At 42.2% G+C, this 22,402-nt stretch overlaps 1 protein-coding gene across 1 annotated transcript; it reads right to left on the bottom strand.

Annotated features, from left to right (window-relative positions):
- Positions 1–52: 52 nt before the first annotated feature.
- Positions 53–17,799, bottom strand: LOC310663332 (cytosolic phospholipase A2 gamma-like). The gene is made up of 14 exons (XM_083411117.1): positions 17,566–17,799; positions 16,589–16,705; positions 15,669–15,811; positions 13,128–13,326; positions 12,253–12,361; positions 10,957–11,097; positions 9,265–9,318; positions 8,507–8,572; positions 5,890–6,018; positions 5,582–5,707; positions 4,853–4,960; positions 3,850–4,004; positions 2,744–2,918; positions 53–2,268 (listed from the first exon to the last, which is right to left on the bottom strand). Exons 1-14 carry the CDS (start codon positions 17,587–17,589, stop codon positions 2,111–2,113), a joined length of 1,704 nt encoding a protein of 567 aa, XP_083267243.1. The 5' UTR covers positions 17,590–17,799; the 3' UTR covers positions 53–2,110.
- Between the last annotated feature and the right edge of the window lie 4,603 nt (positions 17,800–22,402).

Raw genomic sequence — 22,402 nt, 5'->3', positions numbered from 1 at the left:
TACATACCAAATATATACAGATGCAATCACCACACATTCTCGTGGAAGTAAATTGCTTTTAAAATTGTTTTATGTTTTATTTTGTAAACAGCTTTGAGGTATTTTCTTTTTCAATCAAGTAGTGTATGAATTTCATGAAATAATAAACAAATAATTGCTCTTCCAAAATTTCATCCACACGCTTGGGCTGCAGAGGTTAAGAGGTATGCCCTGCTCTGATGGGAGTAGGCTTGGGTGCAAATGGGGAAACAGAGGGAGTTGTTTGGGAACGCTGACAAAAGGATTGCAACATGTCTGCAGTTTCTTGCTCCACAACGCATTGCTCTGAGGAAAGATTCTGTGCATTCATGCAGGGTGAGGCAAATGTGTTCTGTGTTTGATAGTGTTAAACTTGTGCATCAAAGAACTTTATTTTCTTCTTTGCTTAAACAGCATGTCATTTGTTTGTGGATGAATTGATGTTGATATGTTCCACACCGTAACTAAGATTCTTCACATTTTTTGCTCTTTCTCTCCCCATTAAACGTTCGGCAAATTTGTTTAAAAATGCTTGCTTTTTGCTATAGTACTGGTGCTTAATTAAGAGTGTGACAAGAAAAAAAATCTGTAACCACAAGGAGTCTTTGTCTAACTTGGTCACATGCTGGATGGGTGCATGTTTGAGTTATGAGGAGCATATCTGCTTGCAAACTTTGTCCTTAACTTTTGAATGGCAAGGGATAGCCTGAGTTCATGGGGGGAGATGAGGATATGTCGTGGTATACATGAATAGCAAAGTCCTTATTCACATGCTACTCCTGTGTAGAGTTTTGCCACATTGTTGGAGGAGCAAGGCCACACTTTTAGCCCCCTCCATGACATGACTACCCCTTTCTGCAGTAAAAGCTTGCTATTTGTGGTTATCAACAGCTTAAACTTCCATTTGCAAGGATCTGCACATGAATATTCCCCCCCAATCAGGGCAACCAGTTGTGCAGGTCTCCCAGTCATGTGGGAGTCATGAGCAGGTATTCACACATCACAGAGAAAGCTCAACCACACACTGCACATGGTTCTTGCAGTACTGATGTAAAGGCAAGGCTGAAAGCATAGTCCTGCTACTCCTTCAACACAGCAAAGCCCTACACATGAGTTGTATGTGAATAGAGCACATGTGATGTTATATATCTGAGGGAGACTCAGGTATAGCCTTTGGTCCAAATGTATCTGTCTACTACTGCCAGTCCTTCATTGCCAACTAGAGATGTAAGAAGGCAGAAATTTTCGTTCCGAACTGTATTCATCACAGTCTGTGTTTCCATCTCGCTGCGGTTCAGTTACCACCAAATACTCATTTACTTATCTCACAGTCACTATTTCATGTAACTATATAACTCATGTAACTTATATCACATTAAATGAAAGGATACATCAAAACAATATTTAAAAGGTATTTCAGTACACATCATTTGAGGACTTAAAGATAACAATGGATGCCAATTTTATTTGATTGATTTCCATTTCCCGACCACAGATGGATCGTAAATGGCAATTTGAGATTTTCTTCTTTCCCTGAACTACAGTGGTACCTCATGTTGTCAATCATCCTCCTTACAAATTCTTTGGGTTACGCGCTCCGCTAACTTGGAAGTAGATGCCCCTTGTTGTGAACTTTGCCATGGGATGTGAGCGGAAATTGCACTTCAGTGGCGCGGCAGCAGCGGGAGGTGCCATTAGCAGAAGTGCGCCTCATGTTATGAGTGGTTTCTGGTTACAAATGGACCTCCGGAACGGATTGTGTTCGTAACCAGAGGTACCACTGTATAGGTACTAACCATAGTTTGTAGTTTCAGAAATAATAAACTGAAGTTAGTTCAATATTGCAATAAATCCCAACGTTTGTTAATTTAATTTCAAGTCAAACTTCAGCATTGTGTCCAAATGAGGCCATTGATATATGCTATGTTTTTATTGATCAGTGATATATATACTGATCTGATACTTTTAGAATAGCGGATACAAATTGAGCCGATAATAGAAAAAGTTAGAACTCTAGCAGAGGAAAAATCCTTGTTATGTGAACTTTGTTGTCAAGCAAATGTTGAAGAGGAAAAAACTTTACTTAAGCCCTTTATGAAGGAGGACCTACAACATTCTTGATCTCCTCCAAGATCTTTTTGTGGACATTTGCTACATTTTGCTTTGCTGCAGTGAGCAACTTTTCAATCTCCTCCTTTGAATAGCTCATCTTGAATGTAGAAAACTGTTCTCTGTATTCATGAATTTTATCTGAAAATGAGAGTTGCTGCGTATTAATGAATTATAAGGAATTGAAAACATATTCCATTAACTGTAGGGAAAAATTATAACACTGAGCATGACTCATCTGTCCTACTGAAAGAGAGGATAAAAGACTTCTTCTGTTTCCAGTGATCCTATTCTAATTCTGAATTTGGTCCCCATCATCACTAATGAAAATTGGAGTTTTGCTGAGCCAAATAAAATTAAATCTGCTTGGTGGGTCAAAGAGTTGTATGAATCTGGAGAAAGGAAGATGGTATGGGAAATTCAAATGCTGGAACTGTAAAAACCTTGCTAGCAAAAGGAAGTAAGAACTACAGGGAGATTGGTTCAGTTTAAGAATAAGGAAGGAATTCAGCACTAGAAATAAAATGATGTATCCAATTATTTTGTCTTGGTAATTTTTTAACTCCACTATCTGATCAACTGCACACTTACCAAATGGATCTCATCGACACATTACCTGAACAGTTGACTTTGTTGAACAGTGGACAGTGCACGACAGTTGGGACACATTCTGCATCTCCTCTGAAGATATAGCAATCCTTCAAATCATCCGTGTCCTGCAGCTCTCTCTCATCGATCTTGGGAAATGGGATTCCATGTTCCTCACAGTATTTAATGGCTTTCTTAATGGTCTGAACCGAAGGAGGAAGTCTGTAGTTAATTGCCATATCCACTTGGGTAAACAGAAGCTGACTGAAAAGAATACTCATGGCTACTTCCTGGGCAGCTGTTAGGGACCCTTCAGACATTACCATCATGACATGGGAAGTGATACAGTTAGGCTCTCTCCTAAGCTGCTTTAGGAAGTCCCAGGGCACTTTTACCTCACCCATCTGGCTGGGTTTCCACAGCCACTCTGGGCGGCTTCCAGCACATATAAAAATGTAATGAAATGTCAAACATTAAAAACATCCCAGTGCGGGGCTGCCTTCAGATGTCTTCTAAAATTGTAAAGTTCTATATCTCCTTGACATCTGATGGGAGGGCACTTCTGATATCACAGAGTGGCATGAAAAGGAGTAATGCCATGGTAGATACTGGTAAGGAATCTTCAGAAAGAAGTTTTAGATAACAACATATTAGAATCAAAGAATTGAAGAGATGGAAGAGATCCCCAATGGTTATGAGGTCTAAGCTCCTGCAATACAGGCACAGCAGCCAAAGAACCCCTGACAGACAGCCATCCAACCTCTTTTAAAAAACTTCCAATGAAGGAGAGTCCATCTTCTGAGGCAGTCCATTCTATTGTGGAATGGCTCTTTCCATGATAAAGTTATTCCTAATGTTTTGTTGGAATCTTTTTCGTGTAATTTGAATCCAATGGTTCAAGTCCTACCTCTGGAGCAGTAGCATACAAGCTTCCTCCATCTTCCGTGTAACAGCCCTTCAGATATTTGAAAATGACTACCAACATCCCACTCTCCTATCTATTTTTATTATTATTTAAACCTAAAAGATGGATACCAAAGCTTATGTAATATTGTTTAATGAATCCTAACAGAATTGGCCTTTGACCAGAATTTTAGCCATGTTTGATTGCCCCTGTAAATTAAATGAATTTACCAGAAAAGGATCTCCGGCACTGAAGTCAAAGGAGAGGATCAACTTCACTTTCCTCTCAGACTGAAGAAGGGATGGGTAAGCAGCATTTATCGCCAGGCCAGCATCAATCAGAGAGACAACCTGTTTGCTTGTCAAGTCAGGACATTCAACATCCGCTAGACATATGAAGTGAAACAGAGCATCAATACAAAGCTTTTGGAATCAATATCAACCTGCTGCCTACGTAGTTATTAAGTTAGTTATTAAGAAGCCATACCAATACTACTACTGCTTATATACGGGCAAATCTGTCAATTTCAGTCCCCGACCCCACCCCAGTCTTCAGTTTGTCATATTTCTGCATCAGAAATGTCTACAGGCTGATGAAAGGTGGTAAGTGGATTGAGCCCATGTAAAGGATTTGAGAGCTGAGCCAAGTGCACAAGTCCTGCTAACCTGCCATCGGCATCCCAAATCAAGTCCACTCATCTATAGTAAAGGTACCTCCAACACAGACGCAATGAGTGGGCAACTTCTCAAACCATAACCCTTTGCCTGTGGTTTCCTTGAAGGCCATGAGCAATGTGTGCAATGAGCTGTGTTTATCTATGATACAGATATCACACTCTGCATCATAACCAGGTTATTTCATGACATTCATGGAGCTATGGGCTCACAACTCTGGGAATTCAGGCAAAAAGTGGCAGGTGTGAATAAGTGGCTGGTGGACTGTGCTACATGTAAGTGCCAAGGCCTTGGCTGGTTCAGATAAGTATAGCTAAGTACCTAGTTACTGATCCTATAATAGACAGGAAGGAAGGAAGGAAGGAAGGAAGGAAGGAAGGAAGGAATATTATCAGGAAATGCTCCAGGAAGCAGCTATATGTTACCACAAGCTGTCTCTTCCTGGGTAGCCATGTTTGGCTGGGGGGAGAGAGAGATTTTGCTGCAGCCCAAGAGCATAACTTTCAGAACAGTGGTATCCATATATAAAAATAATAATATCAATGCAACATATGCTTACAGCAGTGGTACAGGAAGTTATTAGTGCTTCCCCATGTCCAGTTCAAAAGGCATAAATACGTCTTTCTCACCACATCATGTAAAACACGGAGGGAATCACTGGCAAAACCTATAAGGGGATAATATTCAGAGTCAAGAATGGGAAAAAATAATTTCACCATTTTTTTTAACTTTGGAAAGACAGTATCCAAATAAAATGACTGACTGGTTGACTGAACATGGAATGAATCTATCTTAAACCAGTCAAGTTGTCATCCCAGAGTCTGTCTGAGATTAGAGCTCCCCAGATCATTTGGTTCTATAGCAGGGATAGCCAACATAGTGCCCTCCAGATGTTTGGACCACAACTCCCACCATGCCCTGACCATTAGCCATCCTGGCTCAGACTAACAACAACTGGAATCTAAAAACTTATGGAGGGCACCATGTTCAATTCTCTCCATTTCAAATCTTTTCACTCATTACAACTCTTTAGAGGTAAAATGGATTTCCAAGGTCCAAAGAGTAGCAGATTTTTTGGAACCCCATGACATGCACTGTTATTGTGGATAAGTTTTAAAAGAAGAAAAAATGGGGAAGGAAGAGGTGCTAACACTTGGGCATAAAAGGATTAAGAATAAAGAGAGACACTCCTCCAGATTACATTGTACTACCAAACTCAGATATCTTTGAGGAGACTTTCGGGAAGAACAGCTGCTCAAAGGCAACGTATGGCTGCTATTACACTTGCCTCCAAAATCCAGGTCCAGTGCTTGACACAGTCTCATACAGTCTTTCTTTCTTGTTTCCGCATTAGCAGAAAACCAGGTCTTGCAGATCTCTCTAAGCAATTCATAGCTTCTGCTGGAGCTATGGCCTATTTTTGCAGACAAAATGACACAGAGTGTTAAAGCAGGAAAAGAAAAATGAGCAATAGCTAAGGGTACATGAAAGACTTTTACTTCACCAAAGCTTTATTAGGCATAACAAATATAATATATTAAACAAACTCATCTTAATTTGCAGCAATATTTGGGATTTTGTCTGACGCTCACTTACTTTTCAAAATGTTGCGGAGGTGGTCAAAATGCTTATCTGCTGTCCTACCATCTGATGTTTCACAGAGGTGAAGCTCTAGAATGGACTGATAACCCTCATAGAGTGTCTTAAGTTTCTGGTCATCTTGATCTTGGCAATAAAAGAGCATACAAAAGAGAATTACAAATACTCAGGCCTGGCTCAAGACATATTGCTGCTCGAGGCAGAACAGCATATGCAACTCTACTCTACCTCCAAGTCTAGGTGCATAGTCTCTAAGACTGACTAATTTATTTTGGCATTTGATTTAGATCTGGTTTAACAATGCCCATTAGCTTAGAGCTGCAGAGCCACTGAAGCCTCTCTGCTGCCACCTGCTGGTAAAGTTACTCCTCCACCTCCTCTCAACTTTTGTGTCTACAACAGGCATCCCCAAACTTGGCCCTCCAGAGGTTTTGGGACTACAATTCCCATCATCCCTGACCACTGGTCCTGTTAGCTAGAGATGATGGGAGTTGTAGTCCCAAAACACCTGGAGGGCCAAGTTTGGGGATGCCTGATCTAGAAGAAAATCACTCATTGCTTGCACCCCCAAACAGACTTTGAGTAAGGCCTAAGGGCACAAACAACAAATAGCATAGCTAGACGTTGGGAGGAAGTGGAACATTCTAGACTAAAATCTATTTGTGTACTGTTTGATTCAGTGCTGTTAGCTGAAAACATACTATTGCTTGCACATGGGGTGGTTGTGCATTGTGGGAAGGCTGCCACTCACACACCTTTTTCATGTCGTAAGCTACCTTGTGCATGGTTTATACTTTGGAAAAGTGGCATACAAATAAAATGATGTATGTATGTAAAGGGGCTGCGGTGCTCATCTCGCTTTATTGGCCGAGGGAGCTGGCATACAGCTTCTGGGTCATGTGGCCAGCATGACTAAGCCACTTCTGGTGAACCAGAGAAGCACACGGAAACGCCGTTTACCTTCCTGCTGGAGCGGTACCTGTTTATCTACTTGCACTTTGACGTGCTTTCGAACTGCTAGGTTGGCAGGAGTAGGAACCGAGCAACGGGAGCGCACCCCGTCGCGGGGATTCGAACCAATGACCTTATGATCAGCAAGTCCTAGGCTCTGTGGTTTAACCCACAGCACCACCCGCGTCCCATGTATGTATGTAGAGCCCATCAAAATTAGTGTGATTTACTTATGAGCAGACATGTATAGGATTGTACCATAAAGCAGAAGAATACTCATATAATACAAAATACTTCTATAGAATCATAGAATTGTAGAGTTGGAAGGGACCCCAAGGGCCATCTCATTCAACCTATATATGGTAGTCCATGCAGGAATCGCAGCTAAAGCATCCATGGCAGATGGCCATTCAATCTCTGCTTAATACTTCCAATGAAGGAGAGTCCACCACTTCCTGAGGGAGTCCATTTGAACATCAAACAGAAAGTTTTTCCTGGTGTTTAGTGAGGAATATATTTCTTGAACATTAGACCTTTTCTGATCCCATGGTTAGGTGGAAGGGCATGGTAAATGCTTCACAATTGTCCCAGCGATACTTCACTAAGTTTGGAGGGTGATGATGGCAATAACTTAATTCAACCTGAGAAATATTGAACTCAACCTGTTGAAACCCTTAGGCACATATTCTACTATCAACGTGATACCCTCCAACGTGATACCCTCCAGAATGGCTTTGCCATTCTTTTGTTTCATCCTTGATGGAATAGACACTAATGTAGTGAATTGTTCCAGCCCACATACAATATCAAGGAAGATATAAAACACGAGAGGGATACATTTGAATTTGCAATTAGGTATAACAGGGACACTACAGATCTAGCAACAGTTTAAAAATATATAAATTAAAACTTAGTCACTAACATATAACCTAAAATTATCATTTAAGGCCTTAATCATTGTGATAGCACAGCTTGTTCCCTAAGTTTTATGGCAAACGCACAGAATTTGGCTACGCTTAACATGATCTCAGGATCCTTGTCCTCTACCAGGAATTTTAGACATCACTAATGTAGTACTTGTAAAGGTAAAGGGCCTCTGGACAGTTAAGGCCAGTCAAAGGTGACTATAGGGTTGAAGCACCATCTTGCTTTTAGGCCAAGGGAGCCACTGTTTGTCCACAGACAGCTTTCCGGGTCATGTGGCCAGCATGACTAGACTGCTTCTGGCGCAACAGAACACCGTGACGTAATCCAGAGCACACAGAAACGCTGCTTACCTTCCCGCAGTACCTATTTATCTACCTGCACTGGCATGCTTTTGAACTGGGAGCTGGAGCTAGGACAGAGAAATGGGAGCTCACCCCGTCGTGAGAATTAGAACCGCCGACCTTCCGATCGGCAAACCCAAGAGGCTCAGTGGTTTAGACCACAGTGCCACCCGCGTCCTTACCTTTACCTTAGTACTTGTGCACCCTGTAACACTCTCTGCATATGGGTGGATAGCAACACAGTTTTACGCAAGCACACAGATGAGAAAAGCACAAACAAAAACCAGGAAAATTGCAACACTATGAGTTATAGACATTAACGCACACAACTGAACTTGAAATCAAATCCAAGTACAAGGGAGACCAGGATATTAATGTTGGTTGCAACATCTTACCTAAGTTTGTTGAAGTTGAGGAAGAGTCTCCTGATCTCTTTTGTTTTAGATAATTCAGCAAAGAATCTTGAAAAAGAAATGTGCATGTTCACACACAATGAGAAGAGTCAAAGGGTCTTCTGATCCAGCATCCTGTTCTCACATTGGCCAACCAACCTAATGTCTAAATGTTGGCTTGGGATATCTGCTTGCAAGAGCACACTCCCTGCTCATGGTTCTCAACAACCGGTATACAGAGCCAAACTGCCTCTGAACAGTATGAAAAACCATATTTCCCAAATGCAACAAGTAGCAAAATAGCTGGCAACATTCAGGTTGCAAAAAGGGAGGGGACAACCAATACATTGTTCAGACTTCGAATTTTCGATTTTCATTTTGACAGAATATGGTGCCTCATTTCATCAAAACCATAATCACTAGTCAGCCTTTGTTCACCTAGAGCTTAGGTCCTAGAGACAAGATACAGGTTTAAAGATACTGCATTTGCCACTTCTAATACTAAGTGAAGCTTTGAATCACTGCAAAGGGCTAGTGTCCCCAGATTCCCTTCTTCTTCTTTGGCCAAAGTGAATGAAATATGCAGGTACCAGCCCACCTCCAGAGTGAATTAAACTTGTAAAATTGTATGCAGATGTACCCACAGGTTTTCATGCAGGAAACCTTCCAAAAAAACCAAACCCCAATCCACTTTATAATTCAGAGTACACACAGAGACAATGCACACCCCATATTTTAAAAAGAAGATAAAAGAGCAATACCTATTATAGTCCTATAGAGTTCTTGTTCGCTTCCAAGGGCACTTCCCCATAAACCTAAAAATAAGAAAGCTGTGGCATTAACAATCATATGTTTCACCTGGCGGCAGTAAAAGTAACGACAAAGTTAATATTTTATTTTTTTATGACATAATATCAGCACAGAAAGGGAAGGTTATGAATGTAATCACACACAGACAAAGAGCCCATTTTTGTACGGATTGTTAGCACCAGGGCTTTCGGCTGTAACCCATCCTCACCAGGGATAGACAAATCTGCTAAATTTGTTTTCTGACAATTTCCCATTTTTCCAATGTTAAGCTCGGTTTGCCCATTTTTGCAGTTGTTGTTGCTGCTGCTGCTGCTGTTGCATTTTAAAATTTACAAATATATATCATCTTTTCTTCTTCATTTATGTACATAATGTTTACTCTTCTAAACTTGTTCATTTCCATAATACAATATTTTACTTCCCCCTATCTCTTTACAGCTTTGTCATCTCTCTTTATTTCATTTCCTTTGTACTGTGTTCTAGTATTCTTTCAACCTTCTCTGTGCGTAAAATATCTTATCCAGCTGTCTATTTATTTTGTGAAATTTAATCTAGGCACATCCGAGTTTTAATTTGGGAACCATGTTTACACAGCTGATTTTTAAAACAATCCCATTCTTTTTCTAAACCTTACATTTGAGTGGTTTTTTATTGTTTCTGTCATTTTGGCTAGATCTACACATTGACACAATTTCATTTGCCACTCTTCTTTAGTTGGTATCAAATCCCCTTTCCAATATTTGGCAATTAACACTCTAGCAGCCATTGTTGTATATAGAAATACTCTTTTGCTTTCTTTTGGGATGTTTATCATCATAATGCCCAGTAAGAAGACTTCTGGTCTCCTAATAAATGTTTGTTTGTTTGTTTGTTTGTTTGTTTGTTTAAAAAAGGGTTTGCAGGAATATTTGTATGCATTCTCATGCACATTTCTCCTACCATACCCAATTTTTAAAAACAATTTTGTCTACTATGCATATGTTTGTATGCACATTTCATTAGTGCATACACTTTTGTATGCATTGTTTCGTTGGGGAACTGTGTCACAAAAATTGGAAAGGGGCCAGTTCCAAAGGAGAGGTGTGTTTTGTTTCATGGAGTACAAATTTGTTAGGTTCACATTAGCATGAGAACTGAACAGATTTGTTATGTACTGAGCTTGGATCCTAGAACAAAAGGCAAGTAGGATCCTAGAAGGCAGTATCCTGATTGGTCTGCAGGAGCCGCCCAATCCGGCTCCAGGAGAAAGTGAATCAGCAACCTGATTGGCCTGCAACAGCAGCCCAATCAGGCTCCAGGAGGGGAGTTGAATCAGCCAATCACACGGGACCCATTGTATAAATAATGTATATATAGGCAGAGATTTTGGGGAAGACTCACTCCCTGTTTGACATGAGCTGAAATAAAGAGCACGAAATCAACACTAGACTCCGAATATATTTCAAGATTCATCCTCCATCTGTAGTTCTCACACACATCTGACGAAGGAGTGGCTGGTACATAGCTTATTTGTTTGATCTAGACATTCAGGAGCCTCCTTTACATTCCTATTCATTGGCCATGAGAACACAGAATGTTACTTTCCTTGGAATTTGGCATTCAGGGAATGGCATGCTCTTAAGATGCTGAGGAAGGTCAGGTACCTTGCAAATAGCAGATATCTCTTTTCTTCTTTTCTTCAGTCAGTTGCCCATTTTCAAATATGCTCCCAAAGTGCTTCATATCTACATATGCTCCCAGGCCAGGAACCCCAGCTTCATGTGGGGTGAATTCAAACCAGGTGCCTGGAAAACAAACAAAAGATTGGAGGGAAAGATATGAGAAGGGCTGGATGCCCAGGGGAAATATGAGCAAACCTGCCACCAACATCTCCCTTACAGCAACAAGAGAAACATCTGTTGGGATTTTGAAAGAAGTTGAAACAAATTTCAGTAAGATTAGTAACTTCCCTCAGGGTGGTGAGTAAAGACTTCTCACATCTAAATGGTGAAATAGGAAGAGATGTGCTACTTTAACATTTACATCATGAAGAGGCAGAATGACAGCTTACAGCATAATTCCAACCATGTCTACTCAGAAGTAAAACCTGTTGAAATCAGTGGACCTTCCTTGCTCCTGGGGAAGGCGAGTGAGGGTTTCAGCATTAGCCATTTTAACACTCAGCAATTAAGTACAACTGTTTTCTGTCCTGATACATCTGGCTACAGTGGTACCTCGGGTTACATACGCTTCAGGTTACAGACTCTGCTAATCCAGAAATAGTGCTTCAGGTTAAGAACTTTGCTTCAGGATAAGAACAGAAATTGTGCCCCGGCAGCACGGCAGCAGCCGGAGGCCCCATTAGCTAAAGTGGTGCTTCAGGTTAAGAACAGTTTCAGGTTAAGAACAGACCTCCGGAACGAATTAAGTACTTAACCCGAGATACCACTGTATTTGCAGAGCCAATATTTGGGTGTTGAGTAGATAGTTATGGCCTTATCTGCACTATACATTTAAAGCAGTATCATACCACTTTTAAAAGTCATGGCTTACCCCAAGAATCATGGGAACTACAGTTTCTCAATGGTGCTGAGATTTAAGAGACCTCCATTCTCTTCACAGAGCTACAATTCTCAGAGTGGTTTAATATTCAGTCCCTCTTCCCAGAGAACTCTGGGGATTTTAACACTGTGAGGGAAATATTCTTGTCTCCCCCAAACACTGGAAGTGGGCTGGATGTTAATTAAAATTAATTAATCACATGCCTGGATTCCATTCACCAGTTTTCCCTTACTTTGCATAACTTAGTTATAGAAACAGAGCTGAATGGGAGTTTGGAGGTCATCTTGTTCAAGCCCCTGCTCAATGAGGGACGCGACTACTATCACCTCCAACAAATGGCCATCTGCCTGTTTTGATTTTCTTAGACACAATATGTATGTCTGAATAGATATAATTACCTGCATGTTGTTGCTCATAGGTTTGCTTGTCCACAGCATTATAAATCGGGTAAGGATTTTTCCCATTCTCACAAGCTCCCCTGTGCACAGGTAGTTCAGACTCATCCAGCTGAAATGCAGGCATTTGGTTAAATTAAATTAATTTGATACCTAAATGGCTTCCAAACTACTCTTGGCCCTCTTTAAAGGGAGCTTCAACCCTGGTCTTCCAGGAATGCTATGTATAACACAACCTCAAAGCACTTCTACCCACATGGGTGAAATAATATACTAATACTACTACTAATAATAACATATACACATATCCCTTCAGTCCTTCCTAGGCACCTGGTCTTTCTACAGGCCACACCCCTCAACCGCCCCACCCAAGTGCTTTTGCCATACTGGGATGTGACCCTGAACTGTAATAGAGCCTCTCATATCTGTTGCTTCACCTAGTTTTGGCTTTGGTCCTGCCCAGGGCCTTCTTACCCATAGGCACCAGGGGTGCAGGCCACCCAGGCACCAGGCTCTCAGGGGCGCCAGACCGAGAGTCAGGGGCCCGAGAGTTGAGTCCAGGGAAGAGCCCGCCCGTCAGTTGGAACGCTGCGGGGGGCTCTTCCGCTGCGGGCAGCTCTGCACCTCAAGTTCGGGGGTGACAGAGCCAGCAAGTTGCTGTGGCGGCCGGCTGGCTTCACCCTCCTGCACCCCTGGGACTGGGCAACCTGGGGGGGGTGGATCTTTGCACCCCGACGCCACATATGCTTAAGACAGCCCTGGTCCTGACCACCATTGGCATGTGGCGATGGAAATGTGATTTCCCACCCCTGTAGAAGAACGTGTGTGTGTGTGTGTGTGTGTGTGTGTGTGTGTGTGTGTTGCAGTTCTCCACTCACCTCGTTTAGCAGTTTATGCACAAGGAAATAGGACCAGAAATCAGTCAAAGAGTAACATTCATCTTCCGCAGCCCCAATCACAGCTTTCATTGCCTTCTGAAATTCCCACTGGCCTTTGACAAGGGTTTCACACTGACTTTTTTCTAAGGCTTCTATTTTTTCTGCCCAGTCTTCATGTTTGTAGAGAGCTGAAATGCACCTTTTAATGAAGCAGAACATTTACGTTGGAAAACATGCGAAGGATTTCTGTGCTTGTCATTTGGAGTGTATTCAGGTTTGATGAGGCGCTAAGCTACTGAAGGTAATGGGGCCCTTTATATGTCCAGCTGTCCTTTGTCAACAACAAATTGTCACTGTTTTTTGTGTTGAATTTATGCTATATGGTAATTTATGGACCTAATAGGTATCTAAAGCCGTTTGCACAAACCAAAATATGTATTTTATCAAAGTAATTGTAATTTTTTTCCTTTAATTTTTTTGGGCCCCCCCCCCAAGAGAGTGGGGCCCTAAGTTATAGCTTATTTAGCTTATACATAAATCCAGCACTGAATATATTCATATGACTGGGCCATGAGAACGCTGTTGTCACATGGTAAAACCAGCTTGTTGGCACATTATCTTCTGTCAGTGGCTGCCACTGCGTAAGATTTAATACATAAATTTTGACACAAGGATTCTGTTTTAGCTGCTTCATGTATCTATCCCATAGTAATTGCATTTATTCTCTATACAGTGGTACCTCTAGTTATGAATTGAATTCATTCTGGGGGTCCGTTCTTAACCTGAAATTGTTCTTAAATAGAGGCGTGCTTTCGCTGATGGGGCCTCTTGCTGCTGTTGCACCGCTGGCACATCATTTCTGTTCTCATCCTGAGGTAAAGTTCTCAACTCAAGGTAACTCTTCCAGGTTAGTGGAGTTTGTAACCTGAAGCGTTTGTAACCTGAGGAGTTTGTAACTCGAGGTACCACTGTATAGAATTATGTATCAATGTGTAGTTTAATTATTGTATCCCTGCGTTTTGTAACAGTCTCTCTTTCTGTCTTTCTACATTGTGTAAACTACTGAATCACTGTATCTCTTGCTTATCTATCCCTGAAGGATTGTTTGTGTAGCTCAAGGGCACAGATAGTATCTCCTCGATCTTCCCTAAAACTTAGGAAGATATAAGAATGGTATGTTAATGACTTTTTGATGGACAGAAGAAGATAAAGTAAAGCAAGACAGTTTTAGCTCCCTGACCTCTCCTTTCATGTATGCATCCTATGAGCTAATGATGTGTTGCCTTCTGGTTTTCCTAACTGATGATTCTGGTTTGGAAGCTGTCCTATTTCAATAGCTTATTTTTCCATAAACTGGGTTCTTGCTGGATGCTAAACTTGTTTATCTCTCTTGGTTGTGCTTTTCTTTAAGGTGTTATTACCTGGGCACGAGCCATTTCGAGGTGGTTTAGAAGTAAAAAGGCTGAAATGCACCTTTTAATGAAATAGAACATTTATATTGGAAAAAATGGAAGGATTTCAGATGTGACCCTCATTAGGAATTTATTTTGAAGGAATCTGTAGGACCGGGTAATGAGAACGCTGTTGTCATGTGGTAAAACCAGCTTGTTGGCACATTGGCTTCTGTCAGTCACTGTGTAAGGTTGACTTCTTCCTGCAACACTGGTATTGCCAAACCTCCCCAAGCCATAGCAGAACAGCATCTTGTTCTTACTCTGGCCATTCAGATGTCTACAGGAAGCCCATGTATAGGACATGTTGCAATAGCAACTCCCTACTCCACCCTGGATCCTCGGCAACTGTTATTCAGAGACTTTGGACCTCTGATACTGGAAATAGTGTTTAGCCATCATGAATAGAAGCTACTAATAAGCTTATTCTCCATGCATCTGTTTAAAAGCCACTCAGAGTGGTGGTAGCGACTGCTCCTTGTGGCAGAGAATTCCATAAGAAGCACTTCCTTTTACCTATCCCGAATCTCCCCACATTGGATGATCCTGGATTCTAGCATTATGCAAAAGAGAGGAGGGGGGGAGAAAGAGAGATCTATATGAATTCTTAAACCTTAAACAACCATATCATTTACCAAAAGCTACCAAAAGGCAGAGGGCCTTCTCAGTAGTGGTGCCCACCCTCTGGAACGCCCTCCCATCAGATGTCAAGGAAATACTATCTGACTTTTAGAAGACATCTGAAGGCAACCCTATTTAGGGAAGTTTTTAATGTGTGATATTTTATCACTTTTTTATTCTGTTTGGAGCCGTCCGGAGTGGCTGAGGTATTTTATTTTATTTTTATTTTTATTTTTATTTTTATTTTTATTTTTATTATTGGAGTAGCTGGAGCTGTCGGGAGTTGTAGTTCAAAATAACTGCAGGGCACTGGGCTGTGAAAGGTGAGGCAAAGCATATTTATGTATTTATAAATGTAACACTTACTTGCCAAGATGGCTTCTAACTTCATCTGAACTAGCTAGCAAGGCAAATAATTCTACCTTCTTAAGTCCTGTATTTGCTCTCCCCTCTACCACTCTGCACTTACCAGGTAGAACCTGACACCCCGCCCAAGTACATCACACAGTCCAAGAGGTTGTATTTCTTCAGCTCCGCTAGTGTCCCATAGAGAGCAATCATGGCCCGCACAGCTCCACCTGATCCCAGGACAGCAATATTTGGGATTTGGTCCTAATGGAAGGAATGCAGATATACTCAGTAGGTAACCTCTGTAGGTTAGATATTGTTTGACATCAACTTTGATGTCTTTGAATTAAATACAGGGTGATTCATAATGAATTATACAGTTTCCAGATGCTGTAAAACAGTAACAGGCGATGACACGGACCGCAACTGCGAACTCTGAGGTAGATGTACTCGTAAAGTTTGTGTTCTGCTACTGAGGGAAGTGACGTAGGCGATAGCGCACGTGTCTTGAAGAAGAAGAAGAGGAGTTTGGATTTGATATCCCACCTTTCACTCCCTTTAAGGAGTCTCAAAGTGGCTTAACATTCTCCTTTCCCTTCCTCCCCCACAACAAACACTCTGTGAGGTGAGTGGGGCTGAGAGACTTCAAAGAAGTGTGAATAGCCCGAGGTCAGCCAGCAGCTGCACGTGGAGGAGCGGAGACGTGAACCCGGTTCCCCAGCTCTTAACCACTACACCACACTGGCTCATGCGACTAATCAGGCAAAATGGCTGTGTCTGCAGTGGAGAAGACGTGTTGTGTTCTTGAATTGAGCAGAATGGAATCCCAGAGGGATACGTAAGTGGAGGTACAACTGTATTTGGCAGGTAACAGTCAATGGCATTTAGTGTTTCCAATATCTGATGCTTTACATGATAATGTATTTACAGTTTAATATCAGATAGAGATTGCAAAAAGTCTGAAGCCATATACAAACTTGTCTGAGAATAAGCCCCATTGAACTCCTTCTTTAGAGGCAGACACACAAAATGAATTCCTACCTCATTATATGGAATCCCAAGCTTGCCAAGGCCTTTCTTCACCTCTTCCTTCCTGGTAGCTGTAGCTGCTTTTTCACCCTCTGAGAGTGCTTTAGAAATACGGACCTTAGCTTCTCCCTGCCAAAAAAATACAAAACAGATTCAACAGAACACTTACAGTCACATGCCAACACGTACAAAGCAGAGCACTTGATGCTTCCCATGTGTTGACCTTCAGCCAAGAAAGCTAGTATCTTAATTTGATGCAATGACATCTGTGGCTGTGTTCCCCAGCTCTGTATAGTGATATCCACACGGGGTTATTTCACACCACACTGTTCCTTATTTGGGAGGTGTGAGATGCTTCCATTCAAATATCTACTTTGCCATGTGGCAACAGTAGCAAATGAAGGTGCACACCAACCCTTGGCTGAGTCTACTATAATATACCCACTCGGTGTTGCTGTATGCCCAGCTCTCATCACTCTTAGCCAGCATAGCCAATAGTCTGGGATAACAGGAGATATAGACCAATAATATGGGGGGGGGGGGCTACAGCTTCCCCAGCCCCTTCACACAATTTGAACAGAATTTCTGTAGAAATGTATAGAGGTGTCAACTGGTAGTTAGGGGTGACAAATGTGGGACTTTCCAAAGTTCCCTTTTTTGAACAGTAGGGAGAAAACATTTTCGGTGTTGGCAGTTGATGAAAAATATACTACATTTTTTTTCCTATGTTTGCTTTAGCAGTCCAACTGATGAAGACAAAAATTTCAATAAACAACATTGTTCTGGCAACCACTTATGCTAAGACCTAACAGACTATATATTTGTGATGGCTATTAACAAATAAAATGGACTCACAGACAACAACTACCCACATCCCTGCTCATGGGCTATGCTGGCTGGGGTTGATGGGAGTTCAACAACATTTTGAGGGTACCATGATGGCTGTCACAGTGACAGGTGCACTGCTAATTCTCAGAGGTATAGCTTACCTTCCCAGTTGCATTACTTGCCATCTTCTCTTCCCTATTTCTTCAAGGTCGGTTCAGTTCTTATACACTCAAATGACGGCGTAGCCGAAGGGCTTCCTCTAAATGTCAGGTTTTTAAATTTCTGGCAGGCACTGAGCCTGCGGTGTTCCTCTTTTCTTCACATTAAGCTGACTTCCTGCACGAGATACAGCATTCCACAGTTCTACCCGGACTCTGCTACTGGCCAGTACTGAATGACTCAGGAGAGTGGGAGGGAATGTGTTTAGAAGTAATACGATCCCTTCAATATTTGCCTTACAGCTGCTGCTCCAGGCTTTCTATTTGCACGGCTGGTGGATTTAACTAATTGAAAGCATCAGCTGTTGCAGTTATCCCAATTTTGCTGGTGTGGGTGTGTTTGGGAAGAATGCTATAGTTTGTTGGCTCATTTTCTAAGATCTTTGGCTTGCCATATTCTGAAGACATGGAATGAATTAAAAATCAGCATGAGCAAAATAGCCTCTCCATACTTTCTTGGAACTATTAGTTTCCCTTAAATATGGCGGCATAGAATATCAGTCACTTTTCAGGGGCAGGTAGGGGTGACCCAAGACATTTTACATCCTGGGGCAAAGGAGAAGATGATACCCACCCTCATTTCATGTAAAAATGCAAATTGGACCTTTAGTTGAATCTTACTTCTGAATTTTCAATGGAATAGCATTGTCCACTGCACCTGAAGACCAGACCTAATGTATAAGGTGCATGGTGGGCTATGTGAGAGAAATAGCCCAATTTTCAGAAGGAAATAGCAGGAGTTGCTGACCCAAACTGATAGCTTTTCTGACAGCTCTGTATAGACATGTCTATTTCTCAAAAGAAACAGTCAATTTTGTTTCGGCCACGGAATGATAACTGCAACTCTAGAGATGTTATGTTGGTGTTACTTAGAAAATCACTTATCCAGGAGCTACAAATAGAGCCTACCATTCATGAGTGAGGTGTAGCACAGTGGCTTGCAGATGGCTAAATATCGATTGTACCACATCACAGCCAGGAGATATAAATATTCATATGATTCATATATCCTGCTTTTCTGTTAGATCTGTTTTGTACTTTTTGGCACAGTAAAGGTCCGTATTTCTAAAGCTCTCTCAGAGGGTGAAAAAGCAGCTACTGCTGCTAGAAAGGAAGAGGTGAAGAAAGGCCTTGGCAAGCTTGGGATTCCATATAATGAGGTAGGAATTGATTTTGTGTGTCTGCCTCAAAGGAAGGAGTGCAATGAGGCTTATTCTCAGACAAGTTTGTATACAGTTGCAGATTCAGACTTTTTGCCATCTCTCCAGACTGAACAATGGGGGTAGAGACACTCCTTCAGGTATGCAGGGCCAAAACCATTTACGGCTTTAAAGGTCAGCACCAACACTTTGAATTGTGTTTGGAAACATGCTTGGAGCCAATGTAGATCCTTTAAGACCGGTGTTATATGGTCCTGGCTGCAGCATTCAGGATTAAATGGATGTCTGCTGCTTCCGCTACACCAGCTAATCTCACCAGTGTCGGAATGGGCTGATTAGAAGGCACTTTGACAAGTCTATCCACCCCCCAAAGGATCTGGCCTTGCACAGAGAAAGCTTTTAGCCCAATCCTAAAGCCCAGTCAGAGTAAGAATAATGTTTCCTGCCCTTAGCTGCCTGGTTAAATAAAAACCATCAACCAGATCGATGCTAGCTTTGCCCCACTGTTGCATCTCCACTGTGAGATATAAAATGCAGGTCCCAAGATTCTGAGTCCTGGGACCCCTTCAAAATAAAGCCTGAACAAAATTGGTGAAGCAACAAAGAGTTTATTGATTACACATTTTTGAAAGTGTGGGCATCCAAAAGCAGCCACACCCAAGTTCAGTAAAACACAAGCATATATTTCAACCAAGCGCTAGGTCCCTCCCCTGCCTCCCCGTTGGTTGGGGGCATACAGGGTTCACAGCCTATCATGACCGCTTAATTAAAATACTAAATTCTCTGCCTCTGTTGACATCTCCCATTCCTCTGAATTCAGAGACCATCACCCTTAATTACTTTTGGCCAAATAAGGAAGTGTGTTCTTGTGCTCTTACACATTTACCCAAGTGATAAAGCCACTTCCCGACTGCCTCCTAGGTGGACATGAGTTCTGTCCTGCTGAAGCATGCTGAAATGTCCAGATAAACCACATTCTAGCAGCAAACCGCCCTGTTTCCAGGCATTCTAACCCCATGCCAGTAAAGGTAAGCTTCTAAGCGAGGTTGCGGTTACTTAGCTGTCACAACCTTTTCCTTAGCTATTGCAACTTGCGACCTTTGGGCCTTTTATGAAAAAGTGACGTTTTCATTCCTTACATCCACGCCCACAAAATTGCTCAAAACCTCTTGCATCTTTGCATGTTGTGGACAGGGTGATGAAGCAGTGTGTGTGTGTGTGTTGCCTCATCATTTAGCTTAATAGCCACTGAACTGGTAGTCTGAAACATACATGAATATCAATGCAGGAGTTAGGTATGCATATATCGTTTGCTCAGGCCCTGTCCAATGTGCAAAAACCTGGTGTTTGTAGTTGTGAGAGGAAGGAGTGGCCAAGAGGGGTTTATAAAGAGGGTAAATTAATTAAATTGAGAGCTGGTATCTGAATGATATCAGTGTCGTCACCCGGATTCCTCGCCTAGGTTTTTATGATTATTATCATTATGTTTTATTATTATTATTTTATTACTTCTGCCAAGTTTTAAGTACTGAGATTATTAATTTACCTAGGGTTTTAATAGGTCACAAGATTTTAACTATATCTGTAATGTATTCCTGTTGGTGTTTGTCCTTTGATGCTATGGCCTGTCGGCTATGCAAATAAAGTCTAGTTACTACCTTAAAAATTTTTAAGAGGGTAAATTAGGCCACTCTGCATTCCTATGCCTGTCAAGCTGCCTTAAAGAGCTAATGGCTTCCATTATAACCTGCCTCTTGTACAGCTGGGTTCTCCTACCTTTGCTCACAGCAAGCGAAGGTAAGGAGTGCTCCGTGTATAATTTCTGGTTCGTTCAAGCTGGATTACTATACAGTATTGGTGATCTCCACTTTCAGCAGATTTTATATAGACCTGACTTGCATAAGCTATGTTCACATCCAAGGCTAGAAACGCCTTCCCACTGCATTTCAAGCCACATTTGTGGCAGAGTTGTTCACATCAGAGAAAGGATGGGGATGTCTGCACCTGACACACATCATCTTTAGCTGTGATTTCTGCATTTCAGGGGGTTGAACTAGATGAGCTTTTGAGTCCCTTCCAATTCTATGATTCTACGGTTGCCCTGTCCCAGCAACCCCACCTGTTCCAGTGTGATGGCTGTTAGGGTATGCAGTGGTACCTCGGGTTAAGAACTTAATTTGTTCCGGAGGTCTGTTCTTAACCCGAAACTGTTCTTAACCTGAAGCACCACTTTAGCTAATGGGGCCTCCCGCTGCAGCAGCCACATGATTTCTGTTCTCATCCTGAGGTAAAGTTGTTAACCCAAGGTATTACTTCCAGATTAGCGGAGTCTGTAACCTGAAGCGTTTGTAACCCGAAGTGTTTGTAACCCGAGGTACCACTGTATTCACATTAGGGTAGTGGTAAAACAGGATATCAAGTCCAACTCCTCCTCCTCCTCCTCCTACTCCTCTTCTTCTTCTTCTTCTTCTTCTTCTTCTTCTTCTTCTTCTCTTGCATACCCTCCAACATTCCTCCAATGAAAACATTTCTCCCTGCCAACCGACCCTCCTCAACCACCCATTTATTTCACCCCACAGCATTTCCTATCAGAAGAAGGGCGAGGGCCACCACTAATACACCAATGGGATGCAGCGCATACTCCCTCCACTGTCCTGAGAAAACTCCTTAATCCCAATTTTATTTTATTTTATTCTTTTGTAGATTTACAGCAAGGAAAACACACAGCAATAAATAAATTTTAGAAAGAGGCAAGATTAGATGCTGACCCACAAAGCATTTTTTAAAAGAAATATAAAAAAATCTAGATTCCTTGTGCTCCGCTCCACTCCCCCTTTCTTCCTACCCAGGGCAGCCCTACCTTCTGCCTGCCCCTCAGAGCAGAGCGTTGTACGGGGCTGGGCCTCAGTGGTGGCAGGTTCTCCTCCTCCTTGCCTGCTCTCCAGCAACTGCAATGAGCTGCCCGAGGGAGGAGTCCAGCAGCCATGGTCATGGAGAGTCCATGGAGGGGCAACGGGATGCTGTCCTGCAGCTGCCACTGCCTTCATCTTCATCACTCAGGACAAGCACCAGTTCATCTTCCTCCCCAGGGAAAATAGGGATATTCCGGGATCAAATCAGAAGCTGGGATGGCTTTTGTGTCTCCAGGACTGTCCATTGAAATTTGAAACACTTGAAGGGTGTGCATAAAGTGAGCTGTGGGTGTGTGAACTGACTAGTGCCAGCCACCCCTGCTGTTCAGCCGGCAGTGCATGCCAGGTCCCTAGAGCACCAAATCAACCAGCCTCCCAAGCTGGCCAACAATAGGAAGGGGTTAGTGAAGGGTCCTTCACCCAGCCTAACCCCCGGGTGCTGACCATGCCCTAAGTCCCTGCCTGCACTAAATACCAATGAGCTTGGAAGGATCCCTCCCCAGCCCAACCCAGCTGCACTGCTATTCATCTCCAAGACTGCTGGGTGGTTTTCCATGGTGAGAAGAGAACGCATGTCCTAAAGGAAAGTACTATCCAAAATAGGTAAACGAAAACTCTTTTTCAATAAAAATGAGAGATGTTATAGAAAAGCCCCCATAGATTAGGGTTGGATTCTGGTAAGATTTTAAGAGTGGGTGATTAGCTTTT

The sequence above is a fragment of the Podarcis tiliguerta genome (genome assembly GCF_965153285.1).
Source record: "Podarcis tiliguerta genome assembly, chromosome: 13".
NCBI classification, from domain to species: Eukaryota; Metazoa; Chordata; class Lepidosauria; order Squamata; family Lacertidae; genus Podarcis; species Podarcis tiliguerta.
The sequence above is the reverse complement of the archived record's forward strand: the minus strand, read 5'-3'. Positions and strand labels throughout refer to the sequence as shown.

What these genes read in the sequence shown, in the direction of transcription:
- LOC310663332 (XM_083411117.1), bottom strand. Translation starts at nt 17,589, where the DNA reads ATGGCAAGTAATGCAACTGGGAAG. An exon ending in CCTCCGCAACATTTTGAAAA is followed by an intron (nt 5,708 to 5,889) that starts GTAAGTGAGCGT and finishes CTGCAAAAATAG; the next exon opens with GCCATAGCTCCAGCAGAAGC. An exon ending in ACTGGACCTGGATTTTGGAG is followed by an intron (nt 4,961 to 5,581) that starts GCAAGTGTAATA and finishes ATCCCCTTATAG; the next exon opens with GTTTTGCCAGTGATTCCCTC.